The sequence below is a fragment of the Martes martes genome, assembly GCF_963455335.1.
Source record: "Martes martes genome assembly, chromosome: 1".
Classification (NCBI taxonomy): Eukaryota; Metazoa; Chordata; class Mammalia; order Carnivora; family Mustelidae; genus Martes; species Martes martes.
The window spans coordinates 182,541,587-182,566,042 of record NC_137888.1 but is presented as its reverse complement, the minus strand read 5'-3'; the positions used below and the strand labels follow the sequence as shown (position 1 = coordinate 182,566,042).

The window sequence follows — 24,456 nt, the reverse complement described above, 5'->3', positions numbered from 1 at the left end:
AATACTGCATGTTCTCACTTATATGAGGAACCTAAAAAAAAACAAGACAAAACAAAGAACTCATAGAAACAGAAAAGAGACCAGTGATTGTCAGAGGCAAGGGATGTGAGGTGGGTAAAATGGGTGAAGGGGGTCAAAAGGTACAAATTTCCAGTTATCAAATAAATAAATCATGCAGATATAATGCACAGTATGCTGACTATAGCTAATGTTACTATACTGTATCTTTGAAAGTTGGTAGGAAGTAGATCTTAGAAATTCTCCTCACAAGAAAACAAAACAAAACAAAATCTTAATTATGTGTTGGTGATAGATGCTAACCAGATTTAATTTGGTGATCATATCCCACTATATACACATAGTGAACCATTATGTGAAACCAATAAAATGTCCTATGTCCCCTATATCTCAATTCAAATATATAAATGTATACGAAGACAACACCTACTCATGTTTCTTATGAGCCAGACACTACAGTAAGACCTAGGTCACCCCCCCACCATCAAACCCATGGGAAGATAATATTGACATCCCATATTTCACACATGAGGAAAAGGAGCCCTACAGCATTTAAATGTAGCTTGTAAGGGGGTAGAGCAAGGCTTGAAACCAACGCTGTCTCCTCCTGAGCCCACCTACTTAAATACCACCACATGCCTCCAGAAGATAGCACTGAGGGGTGACAGTAAAACTGGACCAAGATGGACAGGTGATAATTATAATGATAATGATCCCAGCTACCCATTAGTGAGACTCTGCTAAGCTTTACACATACATGACTTCATTTCACTGCTTTCTCTCTTTTTTAAAAAATATTTTATTTATTTATTTACTTGAGTGAGACTGAGAGGGCACATGAGCAGGGAGAGAGGCAGAGGGAGAAGGAGTCCTGAGCGTGGAGCCCAACTTAGGGATCAATCTCACAACACTGAGATCATGACCGAGCTGAAATCAAGAGCTGGACACTCAACTGAGCCACCCAGGCGCCCCTTCATTTCACTTTTATAGCTATCCTACGAAGCAAGTATTATGAATAAACCCATTTTACAGATGGGGAAACAGAGGATTCTAGAGGTTAAGTCACTTGCCTCCAGCCACACAGTTAGGATGGGGCAAGCTCAGGATGTGAACTTAAGACCAACTCCAGAGGAATCACTGGGTTAGAAGGCACTCTGTGGAGGAAAGAACACAGACAAAGGTAGGGAAAAAGTGATATGGCCACACAACAGAAAACAAGCACAAAGAAGGGGACAGTGGGGGAAAGACAGACCATGTCAAACACAAGTGGCCATATGAGTTTCACCTGAATCCACTGAACAGGGAAGCACAGTAAGGAATTCTGGGCAAGAGGAAAGCCCTGAAGAGATCTGGATTTTCTCATGTTTATGATGCTTATGTGTAGGTTATTTATAAAGAAAATATGTATTTATGTGAAGCTGTTTTTCAGTGCTACATCTAGCACCTGAAGACTGGGAACAGTTTGAGTTTTGCATATGAAATACTTTCAGCACTGTTATTTTTCCCCTGTTATCCACATCCCATCTGCTTCTTTCTCCCCATACTGAAGTAACTGGTATATTCACTCAAATAAAATCCTGAAGACAAAAAATATCCTAATACTTGGCCCACATTTAATTTGAAAGAACAGACTCAACAAATCCCTTAGCTTGTTCAATGTCGAATAAAAGTAAAAAAACAAAACAAAACAAAACATAATTGAGGTAGCTTGTTGCTCATCTGGTTTTCAATCTGGTTTTCATTCTAAGGTAGATCAAGCAATACAGATTTTAAACTTTCTCAATTCATTTCCTGACTTTTTTGTAAGTAACCTAGAAAACTCAAGTGGAGCCTTAGTACTATTTATGAACATCTGTTAAACATTGCCAGCTCCTGTAACAACCACCTTAGGGAATAGCGTAGCATCTTAAAAGCATAATTCCTTAGGTAATATTTACTCTCTTGTAATGTAAGAAAAGAATGGTTTTCATTTTCTTTCAAAATTATACAACTTTTGATTTCACATATACCACCATCTCCCATCAACCAAGAGCACAAGAGTAATATATTCATTTTCAAATCAGCTGACACGCTGTACACTAAATATAGTTTAACACTTGGGGACTATTGCAAAATCACTGAGCATTTTTATTTTTAATCCACTGTTGATGTTTTTAATAACAGGTATTATATCCTTTTTATTATACCTGAGAACATGTGCTCATTCGGACCAAAAATGAAGGAAGAAAAGAAAGGAAATTGGGAAGTGCCTCATTTGTAGAAGGCATGTGCTACATTTCCATGTTTTTTTTATCTGAATCATTTCTTGAAGTATGTGTTCTTATCCTCGAATTTACAGTCAAGTCCGTATGGCTGAAGTAATCAAAACAGAGCTGGAGGGGAGAGGTCTGTTCTGACTGCACAGGCCAGGCTCAGTCTAAGCCAGGAAGCAGAGGGACAATTCTCCTCCAAATTCTAAGTCCTGCAGAGAATGCTATGTGATCACCAAATCCATTCCCCCCTCTTCCTACATGTGCCTTGAGACTCCACCTCCCAGTCTCTCTTGCCGTTCTTCACGGTGATCGCTTGATGAGCTTTAGCCAATAGAATGGGAGCTAAAGCACCGTGGCCCATACAGAATCCCAACATGGGGGGCGCCTGGGTGGCTCAGTGGGTTAAAGCCTGGGCTTTCGGCTCGGGTCATGGTCTCAGGGTCCTGCGATCGAGCCCCGCATCGGGCTCTCTGCTCAGCGGGGAGCCTGCTTCCCCCTCTCTCTTTCTGCCTGCCTGTCTGCCTACTTGTGATCTCTCTTTCTCTCTCTCTGTCAAATAAATAAATAAAATCTTAAAAAAAAAAAAAATCCTGACATGGAACTGGTCATGCTCTTCTCACCTGTTAAGTGGCTGGAATGAACACAATTGCCAGGTCATGTCTGGGAACCACGTGGTGAAGAGAGCAGGGCAGAATGACAGGAGGCTCGATCTGTGAGTCGGCACTTAGAGGCAAACTGAGAAGACCACGATGGACTTCTACATGATTAAGAAATAATCCCTTTATTGTATAAAACTAATGGGAATTTGACAATTTATGGGGTACAGGAGCTAGCATCACCTAAGATGCCGAGACAGAAAAAAATAATCTAACTAAGTCACAATAAAAAATAACATAGCCAATCTGGGAATTACTATACAACCATTAAAACAGTGTTTGTTTGTTTGTTTGTTTAAAAGAAAAAAAAACTTAACACTTGGGTAATGTTCATGGTATAATGTAAAATTCTTAAAGTAGAATTACAAAACTGTATGCATTGTATTTTTCCAAACTTTAAAACAAACACTGTCTCTCAATTATGTTTATGTGTGTATGTATACAGGAATTAATGTTGCTGGCTAAATGAATGAATGAGTGCATAAGAAAAATGGAGGGAAATATATGAATATTAAGGCAGGTTCCCTCTGGATAATAGGGTGTGAGGAGGTTTTTACATCTTTGTACTTTCCTGTATTTTTTAAAATCAAAATAATTGAGCACATTATGTTTATAATCAGAAGAGATTTGTCTGTTTACATGTAAGATTTCATTAAAAAGGCCACTATATCTAGACAGACAGATAATATGGAGCTAGTTCCTATGCCCACTTAGCCCAGGTAAAGCTGTTCTACACTTACAACCGTATAAACCACCCTCTGGACATTCAGAGCTACCAAGCTGTACACTGGGTGAGTGAGAGACCCCAGGGAACAGTAATTCACGGGAAAATCCTGGAAAATGAGACCATGTGGCAACATAACTTCTTTGTTCATTTACCATGAGGTAGCTCTAAGAAACAAGTTAATAAATAACTCCATTAACGACACACTGAGAAAACAGAAAGTGAAATTATGTCAGTTACCGTGGATACACAATCATGGGCATGTGGAGATCTGATGCTATTCAGAAACAGTCCCTAAAGGAAAACCTTTCCCTCTGGTTTAAATGAAGATTACATGAGATCATACTTACTGAAGGCTCAACATAATGCCAGGCACATGGCAAGAGGCCAGAGGTTAAATGACATCACTATTATGTGTACTGTTTAACATGTGAGGAGAATAATTAATCCTTGCTTGACTATACTGCCAAAATTCAAGTTGAGGCACTGACTTTCAAAGTGCCATTCTCATTAGTTTCTCAGGAAACTGAGAAGAAACCATATGCACTTCCACAAAGCCTGCCTGCTCACAACCTGTCTTATGGACTCTAGAGGTCTCCTGCTGCTTCTACTCAGTGAACATCACAGGACAATTAGGGAAAAGATGCTCTAGCACAGAGAAATTCTAAGGAGATGACCAGAGAAGTCCGTGTATATTTGGAGACTCAAGAAGAAAAGAAAGGAACATTTTATAAAACAGGGGATCTTTTTGGAAAAATATGTACAATAGAAAATAATACTAAAAGCTACAAATTGTTGAATGGGTTCCTCTCTTCATAAAGACAGTTAAGGAAAGCCTTTAATGTCAATTAAAGTGTTTCTTTACTGATCATTTATAAGTAAACATGACCATGAGCAAGTGAACATTTTCTGAGTAACAATAATATTTATTGAGCGTTTATTATGTCTCAGGGTCTGCTAAGCACTTTTTGTCTGGATGAGTTAGAGTTCCTAGCAGAAGGCAACAAAAATTAACTGAAATAAGTATGACATAAACTGCAGAAAATATATTGGGGAGGTGCACCTAGGAGATGGGAGAATCAGTCTCAGAAAATAGGAAGGCATCACAGGGGTCTAGCAGTCAAATTTCACCATGGGAACCACCTATCTCATGAGGACACCACCATGACTCCTAGAAAGCAGACACTGATTCAAACTCTGATGGGCCACGCATGCCATGACTCTTGTTTCTTGCAGTCCTGACTTCAGATTCAAAAAAACGGACAGCAGATATGAAGGTAAAATCAAGATTTACTATACAGAAATCAATGTTATCCTCACCTGTCCTTATAAGACAATCATGACCATCATCTCAGCACAAAGGACGTGAGACCTTTTGCAAAATCTTCACCATATAATGTATATGACAAAGCCATAAAATCAAGGTTTGCCATGTATTTAATTGCCTATAGGACTAATAGTACATGTCAATCAGTAGTCAATGAGCAGCAGTTTCCTTTTTATATAAAATACAATTCCTTTAATGCTGTAAGTAATTCACCAGGCTTTAGGATGTGATTATATAAAACTCAAAGAATAAGTTATCATATTGACAAATGGAAACATGTTGTAGCTGAAAGCAATCCAAAGTTAACCAAGTTCAATAAAAGCTCCTTATCTCCACTTTAGGATGCATGTCATTAGCTCAGAGAAGATTAATTTTCCCATTCATATTTCAATTTCTTTCCTGGCAAAAAATAAAACTACGAGTTTTTGCATTACAATCTTCTTGCTTAATCAAATGTTGAGAGTCTCACATCAACATGATTGAAATAATTAATTATGCAGATTCCTAAAACTAAAAGGTAGTACTCCTAGATAAGTTTCATCTATACTTATATGCAATTACTCCATTAAGACAAGCTTTCAAGTTACACGACAGACACATTTTTCATTCATCTCTAAAAAGAAGTGAAAGGTAATGCATACGGTAGGTATTCCTAATTATCTATTGTTGTATACATTAAATCTAATCCATAGGGGATGAAAGTGTAATTAATAAACCTTCTGAGAAAATTCTATGCAAGGGGCATGATGCCCTCCTTAAAGCATGATTACAAAAGGTAGTTCATACAAACTGCTGCAGAAATGAATACTATCCACATATTAAAAACTTAATTCATCAAACCAGATATACTCTCTCAATCAGACATAAGTCTATTTTCTATGCAAGAAAATGAGACTCTCACTCAATATCTTATCATTATGAACTGTGTTTCACAAAAAGGTTTGAATTACCCATTTCAAACAAATGCTCAAATGAACAAGCTTTCCATAACTATATGGCAAAACATTCTACTGCCCAAAGAGATACAACAAAATGAATCACTAAGAAAATATCTGCAGATTACACAGTTTCTATAAATTGTGCCTTAGAACCTGCCACATCTAGTTTTAATTCAATCTTCTAATTTTATTAATATGCATTTTCCATCTTCAACATGCTGACTCACACATAAAAATCTCCCAAGAATATCATCATTAAGTTAGCAAAGAGGAAACTGCTTGGGGAGGAGATTAAATCTAATCTGGCTGGGTAGAAATCCTATCTTTGTCATTTATTAGCTGTACAACTTCGGCAAGTTTTTAACCTTACCCCTACCTATCTCCTTGCTTAGCAAACTAATAACACTATACTAACAGTGGCAATATTTAGGGAAGGAACAGAAGATGGTGTCAACGGAAGAGGTTCCTGGGCTTGTGTTGATCCACAAATACAACTTGATAATTATTATATCATCCTAAATACCACAAGAATGAATCTGAGGATTGTGCAGAAAAAACTCCACAACTGAGGGTAGAAAGGAGGCCACACCGAGGAGGGTAGGACATGCAGAGACACTGCCTGGGAGAGAAACAGATTGTGACCGCTGTGGTGGAGGGGAGCCACAGCTGCAGAGGGGGCAAGAAATAGACTAGCACATAGCAGAACACACAGGGAAGGCGGATCCCCTAGGAAATTAACTTGAAGGGTGAGAGAGCCCAAATTTCATGGGTGCTTTCAACCAGTGGGGCTTGAAGCCTAGAATTTTGAAGGTCAGCATGCTTGGCTCTGAGACAGCTCATAGGACATTGGGGCTGCTCCTGGAGAAGGGGCTGGGCAAACAGACCACAGACACACAGCATGGGAACAGCGATCTGAAGGGCACCTGGGGCACACATTGGGGAGGTTAATTCTTCATCTTGGAGCATGTCCCAGAAGGGCAGCATTTGTGGAGAGACCCCTCCAAAAACAGGGGAGCCAGTGGGTGCCATCTTCCTCCCCCACTCCTCAGCATAAGCACAAGGCCACCTGTGGGAACAGCACAGTGCGAACACTTGCTACAAACCTTGCTAGCACCAAGCTCTGGCCATGCTCCCCTGCCTGTAGCCCTGCATTCCAGCAGAACCACCCTTCCTGGTCTGCCCTCTCCCATGCAGCAGGCCCCCTCCTAAGAAGACTGTCCCAAACCCCTGCCCACAATGAATCTCCCAACCCAGGAGGTTTGCAGAACCTTGGTTCTGGTGGCAGCAACAACAGGTCTCATTTCACATGCAGACCACAGCACACCTAGTTAAAACTTACCACATTCAGGCCAAGGACCAAACACTGCCCATAACAGGCAAAAAGAGTCTCTGCGGACAACTGGACTAGAGAATAAAGCAGCGAGAACAAAACAGCAGAGAACACACAGCACATGTTGGAGAAACTTCCAGAAGCTCCAGACCCTCAGAAACAGGGGACACTACATGACAAGGCACTATGGATCTCATCCTCACAAGACCATTACCCTCAGGAAGAGGTGAAGTAGCTGACTTTCTTAACACAGTGAAATAGGCACAGAGACTTAGAGGATATAACAAGACAGAGAAATCTATTCCAAAAGAAGAATAGGACAAGACCATAGCCAGAGATCTGTAACAGGCCTGAGGAAGAATTTAAAGTAGTGATCACAAGTATGCTCCCTGGACTTGAGAAAAGAGTGGAAGACATAAATAAGACCTTAACACAGAGATAAGGAATAACAGCAGAAATAAAGTGAAATGAGAAACACATTTGATGGAATGAACAGTAGGATGGAAGCAGAGGAAAAGTTAGTGACCTCAAAGAGTAATGGAAAGTAATCAAGCTGAACAAAAGAGAGAAAAAATAATTATGCAAAACAAGAATAGACTTAGGGAACTCAGGGACACCACTTAACATAATAACTTTGTATTATAGGAGTCCCAAAGAAGAGAGAGAAAATGGGGGAGAAGAAATAATAGCTGAAAAATTCCCTAATCTGGGGAAGGAAACAGTTACACAGACTTAAGAGGCACAGAGAACTCCCATCAAAATCAACCAAAACAGACCCACACTAGGACATACTGTAATTAAACTGGCAAAATACACTGATGTAGAAAAAATTTTAAAAGCAGCAAGATAAAAAAAGAAGACAGTAACTTACAAGGGAAACCCAAGGAGATTTCTCAACCAAAAACTTTCTAAGCTAAAAGGAAGTGGCATGATACATTCAAAGTGCTAAAAGGGAAAAAAAAAAAAAATGTGCAACCAAGAATATCCAGTAAGGCTATCAGTCAGAATAGGAGGAGAGATAGAGAGTTAAAGATAAAGAGATAAAGAGTTTCCCAGACAATCAAAAATTAAAGGAATTTATGACTACCAAAGCCAGCCCTACAAGAAATACTAAAGGGATTATTTGAGTGGAAAGGAGAGACCAGAGTGACAGTATAAAGATTGGAAACACAAAAGCAGTAAAAATGAATACTTCTGTAAAGAATCAGTCAAGGAACTCACAAAATAAAGGGATAAAAAATATGACACTATATACCTAACATGTGGGGAAGAGAGGAATAAAGCCTGGGTTCACACTTAAACAACCATCAACTTAATCTAGACTGCTATATGCAGAAGAGGTTACATACAGACCTAATGGCAACCATATATCAAAAAAAAAACAATAAATATGCAAAGAATAAAGAGAAAGAAATCCAAATATATCACTAAAGAAAATCAGCAAGACATGAAAGAGAAAAAAAGAAGGATCAGAGAAATTCTTCAGAAACAACCACCAAATAATAAAATAACATAAAAAAACCTTTCCACTGATTACTTTGAATATAAATAGACTGAACACTGATCAAAAGACAGAGGGTAACAGAATGGATAAAAAAGCAAGACTTGTCTATATGTTGTCTAAAAGAGACTCATTTTAGACCTAACGATACTTGAAAACTGAAAGTGAGGAGATGGAGAAACATCTATCATGCAAATGGGTGTCAACAGAAAGCCAGAGTAGCAATACTTTTATCAGACAAAACAGACATTAAAATAAAGACTGTAACAAGAGACAAAGATGGACACTAGATAAAAATAAGGGGGAAATCCAATAAGAAGGTATAACAATTGTGAATATTTATGCACCCAACACAGAAGCACCCAAATAGTTAAGTTAATAAAAACATAAAGGAATGAATTGATAATAATGTAATAATAGTAGGGGATTTTAACATTTCACATACATTAATGGACAGATCATCCAAAGAGAAAATCAATAAGGAAACGATGGCTTTTAATGAAACACTGGAATGGATGGATTTAACAGATATATTCAGAACATTCCATCCTAAAACAGCAGAATACACATTCTTGTCAAGTGCACATGGGACATTCTCCAGATGAGATCACACATTAGTCCATAAACAAGCCTCAACAAATTCAAGAATGAAGTCATACCATGCATCTTTTCTGACTATGATGGTGTGAAACTAGAAGTCAACAACAAGAAAAAATATGGAAAGACCACAAATACATGGAGGTTAAATAACATTCTACTAAACAATGAATGGATCAACCAGGAAATAAAGAAAAAAATTAAAAAGCGCATGGAAACAAATGAAAATGAAAACACAATGGTGCAAAACCTTTAGGATGCAGCAAAAGCAGTTCTAAGAAAGAAGTTTATAGCAACACAGGCCTACCTCAAGAAGCAAAGAAAATCTCAATATACCTTAAAGGAGCTAGAAAAAGAACAACAAACAAAATCCCAAATCAGCAGAAGGAAGGAAATGATAATGGTAAGAGTGGAAATAAATGATATAGAATAGATTGATGAAACAGCTAGTTCTTTGAAAAGATCAACAAAATTAATAAACCTTTAGTCAGATTCATCAAAAACCCAAAGAGAGAGAACACTCAAACAAAACCACAAATGAAAGAGAAGAAATAGCAACCAACAGCACAGAAATTCAAAGGATTATAAGGGAATGTTATGAAAAATTACATGCCAACAAACTGGACAACGTAGAAGAAATGGATAAATTTCAAGAAACATATAACCTATGGGGGGAAAAAAAAGGGAAGAAATAGAAAATCTGAACAAATGGATAACCAGCAAAGTAACTGAATCAGTAATGAAAAAAACAAAACAACAACAACAAAAAAATCAACGAACAAAAGTCCAGAACCAGATGGCTTTAAGGCAAATTCTACCAAAGAGTTAAAGGAAAGTTAATACTTATTCTTCTCAAACTATTCTAAAAAACAGAAAAGGAAAGAAAATTTCAGAATGCATTCTATGAAGCCAGCATTATCCTGATACCAAAATCAGATAAAGACATCATCACAAAAGAGAACCAGAGGCTAATATCCTTGATGAACACAGTTGCAAAAATACTTAATAAAACACTAGCAAACAAACTTCAACAATACATTTTAAAAAGTCAGTCACCACAATCAAGTGGGATTTATTCCTGAGCTGCAAGGGCGGTTCAATATTCATAAATCAATCAACATGATATATCACATCAACAAGAGAAAGGGTAAGTACCATACGATCATTTAAATAGATGCAGAAAGAGCATCTGACCAACTACAACATCTATTCATGATAAAAACCCTCAACAAAGTAGCTTTAGAGGGACCATACTTCAACATAAAAAAGGCCACATATGAAAAACCCACAACTATCATCATCATCAATAGGGGAAAACAGAGCTTTTCTCCTAAGGTCAGAAATAAAAAAAGGATCTCCACAGTCACCACTTCTATTCAACATAGCACTGGAAGTCCTAGCCACAGCAATCAGACAACAAAAAGAAATAAAAGGCATCCAGATCAGTAAGGAAGAAGTAAAACTTTCACTATTTGCTGAAGACATGATACTATATACAGAAAACCTAAAAGGCTGCACCAAAAAACTACTAGAACTGACACACGAATTCAGTGAAGTTGTAGGACACAATATCACTGTACAGAAATCTGTTGCATTTCTACACACCAATAAAGAGCAGCAAAAAGAGAAGTTAAGAAAACATTCCCATTTACAGTTGCACCAATAATAAGATACCTAGGAATAAACCTAATCAAAGAGGTCAAAGAGTTACACTCTGAAAAATATAAAACACTGATGAAAGAAATTGGAGACAACACCAAGAAATGGAAAGATATTCCACATTCATAGATTAGAATAAATATTGTTAAAATGTTTATACTTTAAAAAAAAAAGTCTATACTATTCAAAGCAATCTACACATTTAATGAAATCCCCATCAAAATACCAACATTTTTCACAGAACTAGAGCAATTCTAAAATCTGTATAAAATCACAAAAGACACCTTATAGTCAAAATAATCTTTAAAAAGAACAGCGAAGTTGGAGGCATCACAATTCAGACTTCAAGATACATTACAAAACTATAGTGATCAAAATAGTATACTACTGGCACAAAAACAGACACACAGATTAACAGAACAGAGTAGAAAACTCAGAAATGAACCCACAGCTTGATGGTCAGTTAATCTATAACAAAACAGGAAAGAATATCCAGTGAAAAAAAGATAGCTTTCTTCAACAAATGGTGTCAGGAAAACTGGACAGCAACATGCAAAAGAATGAAACTAGACTACTATTTTACACCATACAAAAATAAATCCAAAATGGATTAAAAACCTAAATGTGAGACCTGAAACCATAAAAATCTTAGAAGAGAACACAGGCAGCAACTTCTCTGATGCTGGCCATAGCTACGTCTAGATATAACTTCTGAGGACAGGGAAACACAAAGGCAAAAATAAACCTCTGGAACTACATCAAAATAAAAAGCTTCTACACAGTGAAGAAAACAATCGATAAAACTAAAAGGTAACCTATGAAATGGGAGAAGATATTTGCAAATGACATATCCGATAAAGGGTTAGTATCCAAAATATATAAAGAACTTAACTCAATACTTGAACACAAATAATCCAAATGAAAAATGGGCAGACATGAATACATATTTTTCCAAAGAAGACATACAGACCAGATGCTCATCATCACTTAGTATCAAGGAAATGCAAATCAAAACCACAGTGAGCTATCACCTCACACTTGTCAGAGTGGCTAAAACCAACAACACAAGAAACAACAGGTGTTGGTGAGGATGTGGAGAAAAAGGAATCCTTGTGCGCTGTGGGTGGGAATACAAACTGGTGCAGCTACTGTGGAAAACAGTATGGAGTTTTCTCAAAAAGTTAAAAATAGAACTACCAGTTGGTCCAGAAATTGCAGTACTGGGTATTTACCCAAAGAATACAAAAATACTAATTCAAAGGGATGCGTGCATTCCTAAGTTTACTGCAACATTACTTACAATACCTAAGATATGGAATGAGCCCAAATGTCCATCCATTGACAAATGGATAAAAAAGATGTGGGTGTGTGTGCGTGTATGTGTGCGTAGATATAGATGTATAGATAATAGATATATAATGGAATATTATTCACCCATAAAAAAGAATTAAATCTTGTGATTTGCAAGGACATGAATGGAGCTAGAGTGTCATCATGCTAAGCGAACTAAGTTAGAGAAAGACAAATACTGTATGATCTCACTCATATGTGGAATTTAAGAAACAAAACAAGTGAGCAAAAGAGAAAAAAAGAGAGAGACAAGTCAAGAAATGGACTCTTAATGACAGAGAATAAATTAATGGTTACCAGAGGGGAATGGGCTAAATAGGTGGTGGGATTAAGGGGTGAACTTGTCGTGATGGGCAGCCGTTGATGTATGGAAGTGCTGAGTCACTATATCATACACCTGAAGGTAATATAACACTGTATATTAACTAACTGGAATTAAAACAGAAAATTAGGGGTGCCTGGGTGGCTCAGTGGGTTAAAGCCTCTGCCTTCGGCTCAGGTCATGATCTCAGGGTCCTGGAATCGAGCCCCGCATTGGGCTCTCTGCTCAGCGGGGAGCCTGCTTCCCTTCCCCTCTCGCTGCCTGCCTCTCTGCCTGCTTGTGATCTCTGTCTGTCAAATAAACAAATAAAATCTTTAAAAAAACAAACAAAAAATTAGAGGGGGAAAAAAAGATCATTGGAGGAATCTCAGATGGGTAAGTAGGGGGAGATAAGGAGAGAAAGTCTGGAAGAACTGGGAGATGACAAATTCTATTTGGGCCAGGAGAGAGGGAGACAGCCGTAAACAGGTGGCCCACAGGCAACCAGGAATGTGGGTTCAGACACAAAGAAACAGAGAATCCTGGAAATCATAGGCATGACTAATACTAACAATTGCTTTCAAAATATTTTACATGTATCATTGTATTTCAATATTTCAAACACATCCAAATATGAATAAATTAGAAAGGTAAACAAATGCATTTCAATCATTTACAAGCTTCTCAAATTAAAAAAACGAACTCTCTTAACACATGGTCCAAAAAGTACTGATTCTCACATGTCTCTGATTTGTCTATGAATTTGGATCATGACAGCCATGAATCCCTTGGAATCATATGCTGATAATGATGATGATAGCAAGAAATTCTTATATCACACTTACACACGTTAAGCATATTATCTTTGTATACGATTTTTGTCCTTTAAAATATAATTGTGGGCAGATGTCCCATTTTCAAGGCAATCAGACACACGTGTGATCCAGCTTTAACCTTAACCTCAAATCTGTTTAGTAAAACTTGTGCTATTGGTTCTTGTCTGTCTTGTAGCAATAAGCAGGTCAACACTGCGAAGTTTTGCCAGATTCTTCTTGTTTTGTTCTCTCTAGCCAATCTCAGTGACTTTTATACTTACAATCTACTCGTTTCATTTTTAACCAACTAGACTTGGCACCATCTCTTCTTCCGATACTTTAAATATTCCCTCTGATCAAATCTGTCTATTATACAACAAAAGCCAGAGGAGATCTTCCTTCCTCCAAAACTCCTCACTGAGTAAGAGGATTACTCATTCATTCAGGAAATGAGGGACCTGGGTTAGTTCTTTAAATTCCCTTTCTGCTCTAAACACCATCAGAGAGGTACTCCCATGGCCATACCTCGTCAATGAGTATCACAGGTATGCACGGCCAAGGTAGAGACACAATTGGGTTAATCTCAATCCTTTTATCCACTTTGATTTTCTTAAAACCCCTGCTCCAGAACAAAAATGGCTTTTTGAAAAGTTTAACGTTTTTAGCTTTAGCTTTACTTCTATTTAAACTTGCTTTATTGTCTGTGTCTTTCCCTGCCTTCACTTGGGCCCCAGCATATAAATGCCACCTTGTTAAATTCTGCAGAGCAAAAATTCCATCTTACAAACACAGTACACAATGCCCAACAACAAGGCAGTGGCTAAATAAATGCTTATAAAACAAACCAGTGACAAAGAAGCCAATTCGCTCAGTAAACTCAAATCTCCCTTGAAAATCTGAAAGATAAGCCCTCCGTGCTGTGTTATGCCTAAGTGGGGAGGGGCCAGTAATCAGCTGGCTTCTAGAATTCCCTTAGGGACCCTTGGACCTGGAATACTAGTATGTCAGCACATTTGTGGAAATAATGGGGAAAATGAAGACCAAAGACCGACTTGAACTTTACATTTCTTTGTTCTCATTACCCATTCCCTAAACCACAGGAGTATAAAACAAAAATGATCCTTTCATGTAAAAAGGCTGGAATACTAACCTTTACTGAGTCTATTCCCACACTGCACAGAGGAGCTCTCATCCAGGTGTAGGTTGAATTTTACTGTTTTTTTTTCCACCATGAAAACCAATTTTGATAGCCTTTGAAAATGAAACCAATTTCCATTTCTTAAACTATAAGTCACTCTCAATTTCTACATTTAGCATCTGAAAATTACAAATTAATTTCCTTCTAGAATGTAAGTTCTAAAAAGAAAGAGGGCTTGCTTATCTTCCACAGCTATAGCCATGGTGCCTAATACAGTGGCTAACAATCGATAAATATTTGTTGAAAGGAAGAATAAACATTCATTTCAACCCACACAACACAGAAAGGATCTGGCATATAAGCATCTGGGGGAACTCTGTAAGGGAGATAAAGAACAATTACCAGCTAAAGTACCTCATTGCTTACTCTTAAAAGAGTTTAAAAAATTGGGAGATTGAAATACGGAGCCTGTCTCTATCTTGCACTTTCAAACTTTTGCTACAGCTGCCTGGCAAGGGCAGTTAGCAGATGCTGCATTCTTTATTTCTAGTGGAAAGCAACCACTCTCCAAGGCTCCAGGCAAAGAATACACATGTACATCCTTCTATCCAGATCTGTGCTGTCCCGTATGGTAGCCACTAGCCCCACATATCCATGGAGCTCCTGAAATGTGGCTAGTGTGACATGAGATGGGCTGGAAATGTAAAACACAAACCAGAGTCCTGAAGAGTAGGACAGAAACCGGATGTGCACTATCCGACTGATAACTCTTTTGCATTAATTACATGTTGAAATAACAGTTTGGATATAGTGGGATAAACAAAATATATTACTAAAATTAATTTCACCCATTTATTTTTAGTTCTCTTAAAGTGACCTAGAAAACTGTTAAATACTTATGTGGCTCATGTTCTATTTCTACTGGACAGTGCTAAACCAGACTGGCAGTAAAGAGAGTCTGTATACCACCAGAAGGAATATTCATGAAAAAATAGCAGGATCAGATTCCTAATTTCTCAATCTATAATTAGGAAATTAATTAGATTTTCTATCACATACCAATGGACAGTCCCCCTTAAAGGCTCACAACAGTACTCAAGACTAACACATTAGTCTTGATTTCTAGATAAGGAAACTGAGGCACAAGAAGGAAAAGGCACTCATACAAAGTTACAGAGCTGGTAAATGGGAGGGCAAAACCCTGATGCAAAGCCAGCCTGGCTTCCAAATGCATGTGCTTCTCCTTCTTCTCCTCCAGTCACAGAGAGAACTTTCTCCATGTTCTAGAGGCTTCAATAAGGATGCCAAACATCTTTTCTGCCTTCCCCTGCTGTGGCCTTCTCCTTGACACTCGACACCATTCACCCGTATTTCTCCCTGCCACTAACCCACAGATAAAGAAAACTAGATGAAAAGGTGGCAGAAAAATTCAGGAAAATTACCAGAGTGACATCCCATACACTGCTATCTCGTAAAAAAGAATCAAGTTTTCCTAATTGGGCTTTTTTTAGCCTTTGCAACTCAAAAGCCCACCATCATATCTATCTTCGTTAGTAATAACCCATGACAAAGAAAATGCACCTACTGGTTCACTGCTACCTGTGAGGTCACTAACTTGGGCAAGTGTGATTTTACCTGTTGTGAATTAACTTACTTAGTTTCTTAGCAGCCTCCAGAGCTTCCTTTGCAGTGTCTGCTACAAAGAATCTTTGAACTCGAACTCCATGGTCAGACATCAGTTTCTTGCTCTGGTATTCCTGCAGGTTCAGCCATCTTCGGGGGGTTAATTGAACTGCCTAGAGACATTGAGAGAGAGAGAGGTAAGAACACTTAAAAATAATAAGAAAAATAATAGTCAATGCATGTAGCCAGTCTTACAGGTACCCTAAAATGACAATCAGCAATATGAGTTTTGTTTAAAAGGGGAAAAACACATACACACATACACACACACATATATATATAAATTATTTATGCTTAATTGTTTTTCTAATCAAAAATGTTAAGGACAACTACATACACAACATATGGATACAGGTTTAAAGAAACGATGAGAACTGAATAGGGTCTATTATCTAGCTAACAAGAATGCACCTATGTCAATATCCTAGTTTTTTTTTTTTTAAATATCCTAGTTTTGACACTTACTAAAACTAAATAAGATGTCAACATGATGTCAATAAGATGTCAATAAGTATTTAAGAATAAAAGATTATTTTTAAAAAATATTAAGAACTCTACTATATAGGATATGCTTCCTGCCATTCCCACCCCCAATAAAGGTCAGAGCATTATTTTAATAACTGTGTGCACATCATTAATCATTGTAAGATATCTTAGAAATTTTTTTAACACTTTGAGGTTCAATGGGCCACAGATTAATCCACTTCTTAGTTTTTAATGGAAGTTAGGCATAATCATTATACTTCTAATAATATTCTCTCTCTCACACACCAAATATCAGGATCGTAACCTGAAACAATCATCATTACTTAAACTACTTCTTAAAAACTGCAACTTGTGTTATTAAAGTAACTGTTGAAGCATCATGTAGAGGTGATTTTCCAATACGAACTATCAGTTTCTAATCTGTGCTGAAAGAAAGTAATCAAAGAGCAGAATAACATGAACAAGTAAATTCTTCTTATTTTACTCAGTAAAATCAAAGTATTCCTGATCAAACTTATACACCCCATTTTTAGAAGGAAAAAGATGAAAAAAAAGAATATATCTAGTTTAATCTCATTTTCAACCATGAGTCATGATGAAAACACAAACACTACTCACAGTGGATAAGATAACAATGCCATTAATGCATAAACCAAAAAAATCAATCACAAACTAAATCACAAGATTGGTGGAGGAAAATCACTTGACATACTTCCTGGTGGCTTCTGTCAATGGCCTTGGTGGATGGCCAAGACAATATCGCACAGACCATTAACAGGTCCACAGGGCTTTACAACATGGAACAATTAGGTTTCAGGACCTCAAATGTGTCCTTAAAATGGCACTTTCTTCTGGAATCTCCAAGCTACAATGCACTCATCGGTCTCTTCTGGACCAGGGACATTCCGAGAAGGCTCCAGAACACTTACAACTAAACCAGGTTTTACTCAAGGGCAGAGTGTATCTTCAATTTCTTTGTATTTTTAAGAAGAATGTGATGGGTGTTTGGCATATGGAAAATACTCAAGAAATACCAGTTAGATGGCCAAATGAATAAACCCTGCCTTTTGTCCTTTTGTTTCCAGCTACAGGTAATTTTTCATTTCCAGAAAGTGACTTTGTCTAAAAACAGATAAGTAAAAGTTCTTCAGACCTTAAAAAAAAAAAACAAAAAACTACACACTTGTAAAAAACTCAAATTTCAACATAATCGAGCCTAAAGAAATCTCTCTACTCCAGCATTCTGAATACTGGTAATAATGTTTTAAATGTTGAAGTTACCTACATTTCTTCTTCAGAAATAAATAACATTTGAGTCAAAATAAATCATCAGACAAATGATGCTCACATCAGATACTGTACGAGTTATTAACTTTATGATTTGTTAATCTTACTTCTGAATTTTTAAGTCTTGATGAAACATTAGTAATTTGAAAAACACAAAATTTCACACATGAACATACTCATTGACTTAAGAGTCTTAATAACACATCATATAAGAAAAATTAAAGTTTAAGGCATTTACTCAAAGCTTCCTAATGAAAGAAAAGATTAAGCATTAGATATGCACTATATTCTGGGACCATTTTTAAAAGGCAGATGGGGAAGGATCAATAGATTAAGTCTATGTTGACACATCAACTTAGAGCCATTAACAAGAAGGTAAAAACTACATTTGAAAAGAGCATGTGAGAGACGAAAAACAGCCACTAAAAACAGAGTGGTCTGGTCAATTCCTTTTCATTAGAACACTCGCTGTATTAATTCTGGATATGTTAATGCAATCTGCTGCAAACTAATTGCAATTGATCCAGAGACCAGCTTCATAGACATATAATACATATTGACCGTTTCTGCATTGACTCAGATGAAAGTCTGCTTAAAGTCTGTTGCTGTTAAATTGAAAACCAACACAGTGAACATAGTTCCAAGCCACTGCAGACACCCAAGCTATCACTCCACAAAGTGATCATTTTACAGAATAATGTCTACCTTTGTCAAACCTAAGCTCAGAAGAGCAGGGTCTGTGGCTAGGTCTAAAACTTCATCACTTCAACTGTGATTTACTAAAAATCTGTAGCATACCCAGAGAGGAAAAGGTTAATTCTACTCTGCATTTTCAGGGGGAAGAAAAAGAGAAGAGAAATTTACTAAGTAAGTGGATGGTGTAAAGTACACTGGAAATGTATCCAACGCTGAATCATAAAGGCAATAATAAGAACAGTTTCCTCTCCTTATTATGGAGCACGAGCCATGTGCTAGGCATTCTGCTAAGCACACACGTTATCTAATAGTCAAAATCACTGAGAAAAGTGAAGTATTACTATTTCTTCTGCAGCTATGATTAACGCAAACCGACAAATTCTGCAGTTAATCTTCCTCCTTCCAGATACTTCCTTGCCTTAGATGAAGTTAGGCACAGCTGTGTAACTAGTTCTGGTCAATGAAACATGAATATACATAGTGTGCAACTCATCTGGACCAACATTTGATTACCAACACTTCCCCCCTAAGTTCTCCCTCTCTCTCGACATGGGGAATGGGAATATTTACGTTGGCAGCTAATCTTTCAGTCAGGGGTCACAGTGAAGACAGACACATTCCCACATCCCTCACAATGAATATATAATGAAAAATAATCCCTTGTGGATTTCCAGCCGCTGAGATTCTGGAGAATACTTGTGACTGTGGCGGAACCTAGCCTATCTGTAGCATCCTGACGAATAAAACCATCTTACAAATCAGGAAACCCAGGCTGAGGGTTAAGTCACTGGCCAAAGATCACAGGCAGCTGTCAAGCAGCAAAACTTCTCTAATCCACACTACTGATCTACTGAGTCATACTGTTGGTTCCCTGTGCTTATATTCTGGTCCCACATTCCCAGGGGCCCCCTGATGATAAAGAATGAGACTGGGATAAGTGAGACTGTATTCTTCTCTTCAAAGCTTGAGGTCTAAAGGTGGGAAGTAATCTATAGGGATCCTCTAGTGAGCCAGAGGGAGGAAGACAACTAGACTAATCCCCATTTCCCTCCTTTCATACAGATTTTGGCAAAGCATCCATATCAGGAAGAGCATCATGTTCTCAAAACAATTGGGGAGGGTGGGCACCTGGGGTGAGTTCCATCTAGATGTTCATGCTGACCTTTCCATGGCTCCCTTCCCTCCCATGTTTCTTCACCAGAGCAAGCACTTCCAAGCTTGGAAGGGAAGTGGGAAATACAACTTAAAAGTATGGCATAAAGATTTAAGGGCCTGTGGGAACGAGGAAGCACAGGCAGAAGAAAAAGAATGAAAAATGAGGGGCAAGACAAAGAAAAACAAGAGATAAAAAGACAATGACTAAGCAGGCAAAAATTCATGAGAAAACTCAAAGCACAAAATTAGACAGCTATATAGAAAAAAATGACACGACCGAGAAATCATCCTTCGCCCCATGGTTTTAAAATTAGAGGTGTAGAGACTACTGAAATAGCAGCACAGGAGGAAAAAAAATCAATAGAGGGAGTCGAGAAAATGTCATTGAGCGGGGTGCCCCCCAAAGGGAGACTCAGTGAGCCACATCTGCCCACTGGCTCTCGGCACCCCCTCGGTCTTTCTGCCTGCAGCCTCATGCTCACAGCAGTGCTTCTTCACTCAGGAAGGCAGCAGAGTTGAGGCTCGGGAAGAGCTGAAAACCCACTAGGGATCAGGAAAATAGAAATTAAAATAAAAATGAAGGTTTCATGACGTCACTGATGAAGGTATGGTGGAACGCAGCTTCCCACACGCTCCCCAGACAAAGAGGACACCAGTGCGACCAGCTTCAAAACCAATCTGACGGACAGCATTGATGAAAACTAAAACAACCACATACTCTGAACTGAAACATCTCCTTTTGGGTGCTTAACCTAGCGAAACGTGTACTAGGGACATACACCAGGATCTCGTATACAGTGTTGTGTATAATACAGGATAAAGCCAGAAGGTAACCTAGAGGTCTACCAAATAGGAAATGGGCTGAATAAACCACAATGTATTCTAGCAACAGGAAGCATTCAAAATATCTGTGGCAACACAACAGCACCCAGTATGAGGTCCCCCACATCCTCAGTTCTTTTGCAGGTAGGGTGCCAAAACTTTCAAGCAACCACATACAACCCTCCAGGACCCTTTTCCCTTGCTGAGAGGTCCTGGGAGCCACGTGTGGAGAGGGTGGAGTCACAGGGATGAAGCAGCCTGCATTACTGACTTACTGTCCAGACTGCTGCCTTGGCCTTGGAGTCATCAGCCACACATTTGCACGAATGAGAAATAAACCTTTGATGTGTTTACCACTGAGATCTTGGGAAGAACTTGTAATCGCCTCATTGACTAGCCTAGACTGATAAGTATGAACGTCTTAACATTGATTGTTCTCCAAGGCACATTACTGAAAGAAAACAGCCAGCTTCAATATTTAAAGTAGATTAACATTTATATTTCCAACACACGTGTCCACACACAAAGCAACGTTCTCTATCTTTTAAGAACAGAGAGAGGTATAAGTGCATGTACGGGGAAAGGTCCAGATGAAGTTCGCCTAATGCCAGTAAACTTGAGGAGGGCAGACCAGAAAGATGGCAGTCAAAGCGAGATTTACCCTAAGCTATAATTTTTAAGACAATTCTCATAGAAAAACATTCATTTATTATTTGTGCAATGAAAATCAATCTACTCAGAAACAACGGTGAGAGGAAGTAATCAAACCCAGGCTTTAACCCAAGCGCACAGCCTGGAGCATCTATTAACTTGTCTGGGAAATGAAGGGCTTGAACCCGCACTTCAGTGCAGCAGAATTCTCCAAATGTGGTGTGAAATCAGGCGGGGGAGGGCAAAGGCTTACATTCTCCGTTACACAGAACGACCACCCCTAATATCAACTCCTGCTGGGAGATAGGAAGAGGCTCTTAAACCTCATTTCAAGCTCTCAACTGCAATGACGACAGTGGAATACAAACAAGGAATTAGCTGTAAACGCAGAGCAAAATATATTCCCCTCTCGTTGCAAGCATGGCAAGGAAGGCAGATGCTCAGTGGGCTGTGGCAGGCCAAAAGTTGGTATGTGTTTGTTATATTTTAGTTTTTGCCAATGTTATTCTGTATGTAAATTAGCACCCATAAATCTACCTTAGTCACGTTACCTAGGAAATAGTAGGCTTCAAATAAACGTGTTGGTGCACATGCAAAGACAGATATAACTCAATGTGTCTCAATATGGGCATCACAAAATAAAAGATCTGCTTGCTTAAACCAGCCTTTGATGAAGATGCCACTTCACTATCACTCTATATAAGAGAGTCAGAGGAATCCTGTTTATAAGAGGAAAATGATAATAATAGCAGCACTAATAATAATAATAAAAATAATAGTGCTTTTCTGTTTAACCCTGAATGTTAGTCTATCAACTCATCCTTCAGAAAGACAACATGTTGAAGACACACAGAAAAGCAACACCGTGCTACAAGCCTAAACCTATGGAAAAGAAAAAAACGCGGTCAGATGTGGAAGAAAGCGAAGGAACCTGGGTACCGACACTCTGCTACAATTTACTGTATGTTCAGGCTAAAGTAGGGGGCCTTCATTTGGAGTCACCTTTGGAAATACAGCATCCGTTTTATCTAGAACTGGCATGTTCCTGACCCTTCGCCATTTGGGTTACCCCCACTTTGTACAGAGAAAGGAAATGAACTCACCAATTACTCAGTGCCCTGCGGCTGAGTTCGTATGCTCTAGCAGGTGCACAGAGACCATGGTCATTTACAAAGAGGAAGAGACTAACAGTCCCCTCCTCACAGGCCGCCCTGAGGATTAAATGAGTTAATATGTACAGATCTACTGGAATAATGCTCAACAGATCATAAGTACTCAAAAGAATTCTCTGTTGTTGTTATTATTTTTTAAGAATTTATTTAAGGGAGCGCCTGGGTGGCTCGGTGGGTTAAAGCCTCTGCCTTCGGCTCAGGTCACGGTCTCAGGGTCCTGGGATTAAGCCCTGCATCGGGGCTCTGTTCAGTGGGGAACCTGTTTCCCCCTCTCTCTCTGCCTGCCTCTCTGCCTACATGTGATCTCTGTCAAATATGTATTTGACAGAGAGAGAGACAGCAAGAAAGGGAACACAAGCAGGGAAGTGGGAGAGGGAGAAGCAGGCTTCCCGCGGAACAGGGAGCCCGATTTGGGGCTCGATCCCAGGACCCCAGAATCATGAACTGAGCCAAGGCAGACAGTTAAGCACTGAGCCGCCCAGGCATCCCTCTGCTACCATTATTTAATGTAGAAATACAAAGGGGGAGAGAAAGTATAACATGGAGACACTAAAAAATCCCTAAAATAAAAATAGTAGGTGATCCCATAAATGATAAAGAAGTGCCTACAGTGTCCTGCTGTTCGCTTTAAACACATCTGGGGAAGTATTTTTAAACTCTAATGGTGGAATCTCTATACTTAAATCACTCAACAGCCACAGAAAGGGAAAGAACAGTAATTTATAAAAGGAAGGGCTGGACAAAGCTAATTAAAATGTGCCATTTGTGCTAAGTGCCTTGACTTTCTGTCTCATTTGAGCCAGGGTACTCCCACCTCACAGATGAGCAAATGCATAGTCCATGGCTACTCAGCCAGGTGAGTGGAGTCAGGATTTGAATCCCAGTTTAAAAAACCCATGAACTTTCTATTATTCCAAATGATTCTTTTTTATTTTTATTTTTTATTTTTTTGGTGTGGAGGGGCGGGGGTCAGTCTGTGAATCCATATCAATAAAAAGGACTTGGAAGGACCACAGACAAAAACCATACTCCTGACCTAAAAATACAGTGTTCCATTTAAAAGGAAGGAAGACAAGGCAGCAGACAAAGTGAGAGCACTAACGGGGGGCAGGAGGGCCATCCCAAAACATTGGTACAGACGGAATGTGTAATTTCACAAAAACAGGAGGCTAGAGAAGCAAAGTCACATTTCCTGATGAAGAGAAACAAGAATTAGGCTTCTCTTTTTTTTTTTAAGATTTTATTTATTTATTTGACAGAGAGAGAGAAAGAGAGATCACAAGTAGGCAGACAGGCAGGCAGGCAGAGAGAGAGGGGGGTGGGGGAAGCAGGCTCCCCGCCGAGCAGAGAGCCCCATGTGAGGCTCGATCTCAGAACCTTAAGATCATGACCTGAGCCGAAGGCAGAGGCCTAACCCACTAAGCCACCCAGGTGCCCCTATGCTTCTCTTTATAAGAGATCAGACTAGGATCAGATGAGAAGCCTGGGCCACTTCTGCTCCTCTAGTTCTGTGTCTCTGATAGTACCACACCTGCCTGTCTAAGGACCCCACAGTAAAAAGGGGGCAGAATCTGTTAAAATATATATAGGGGTGCCTGGGTGGCTCAGTGGGTTAAAGCCTCTGCCTTCGGCTCAGGTCACGATCCCAGGGTCCTGGGATCGAGCCCCACATCGGGCTCTCTGCTCAGTAGGGAGCCTGCTTCCTCTTCTCTCTCTGCCTGCTTCCTCCTCTCTCTCTGCCTGCTTCTCTGCCTACTTGTGATCTTTGTCTGTCAAATGAATAAATAAAATCTTTAAAATATATACATATATATTTTAATGGATTCTATTATATATATATGTATATATATAAAATATATATTTATATATTTATATCTCCTGTCCTACCAGGAAAGAAA

General features: G+C 38.7%; 1 protein-coding gene across 3 annotated transcripts in view; it reads right to left on the bottom strand.

Annotated features, from left to right (window-relative positions):
• The window catches only part of SUCLG2 (succinate-CoA ligase GDP-forming subunit beta), a 274,984-nt gene that overhangs the window by 208,228 nt on the left and 42,300 nt on the right, over positions 1 to 24,456 (bottom strand). For all 3 annotated transcript variants that reach the window (XM_080830084.1, XM_080830085.1, XM_080830086.1), the window contains exon 2: positions 16,261 to 16,402. In XM_080830084.1, coding sequence (XP_080686210.1) covers positions 16,261 to 16,402 — 142 coding nt within the window. The remainder of the gene's footprint in view (positions 1 to 16,260; positions 16,403 to 24,456) is intronic.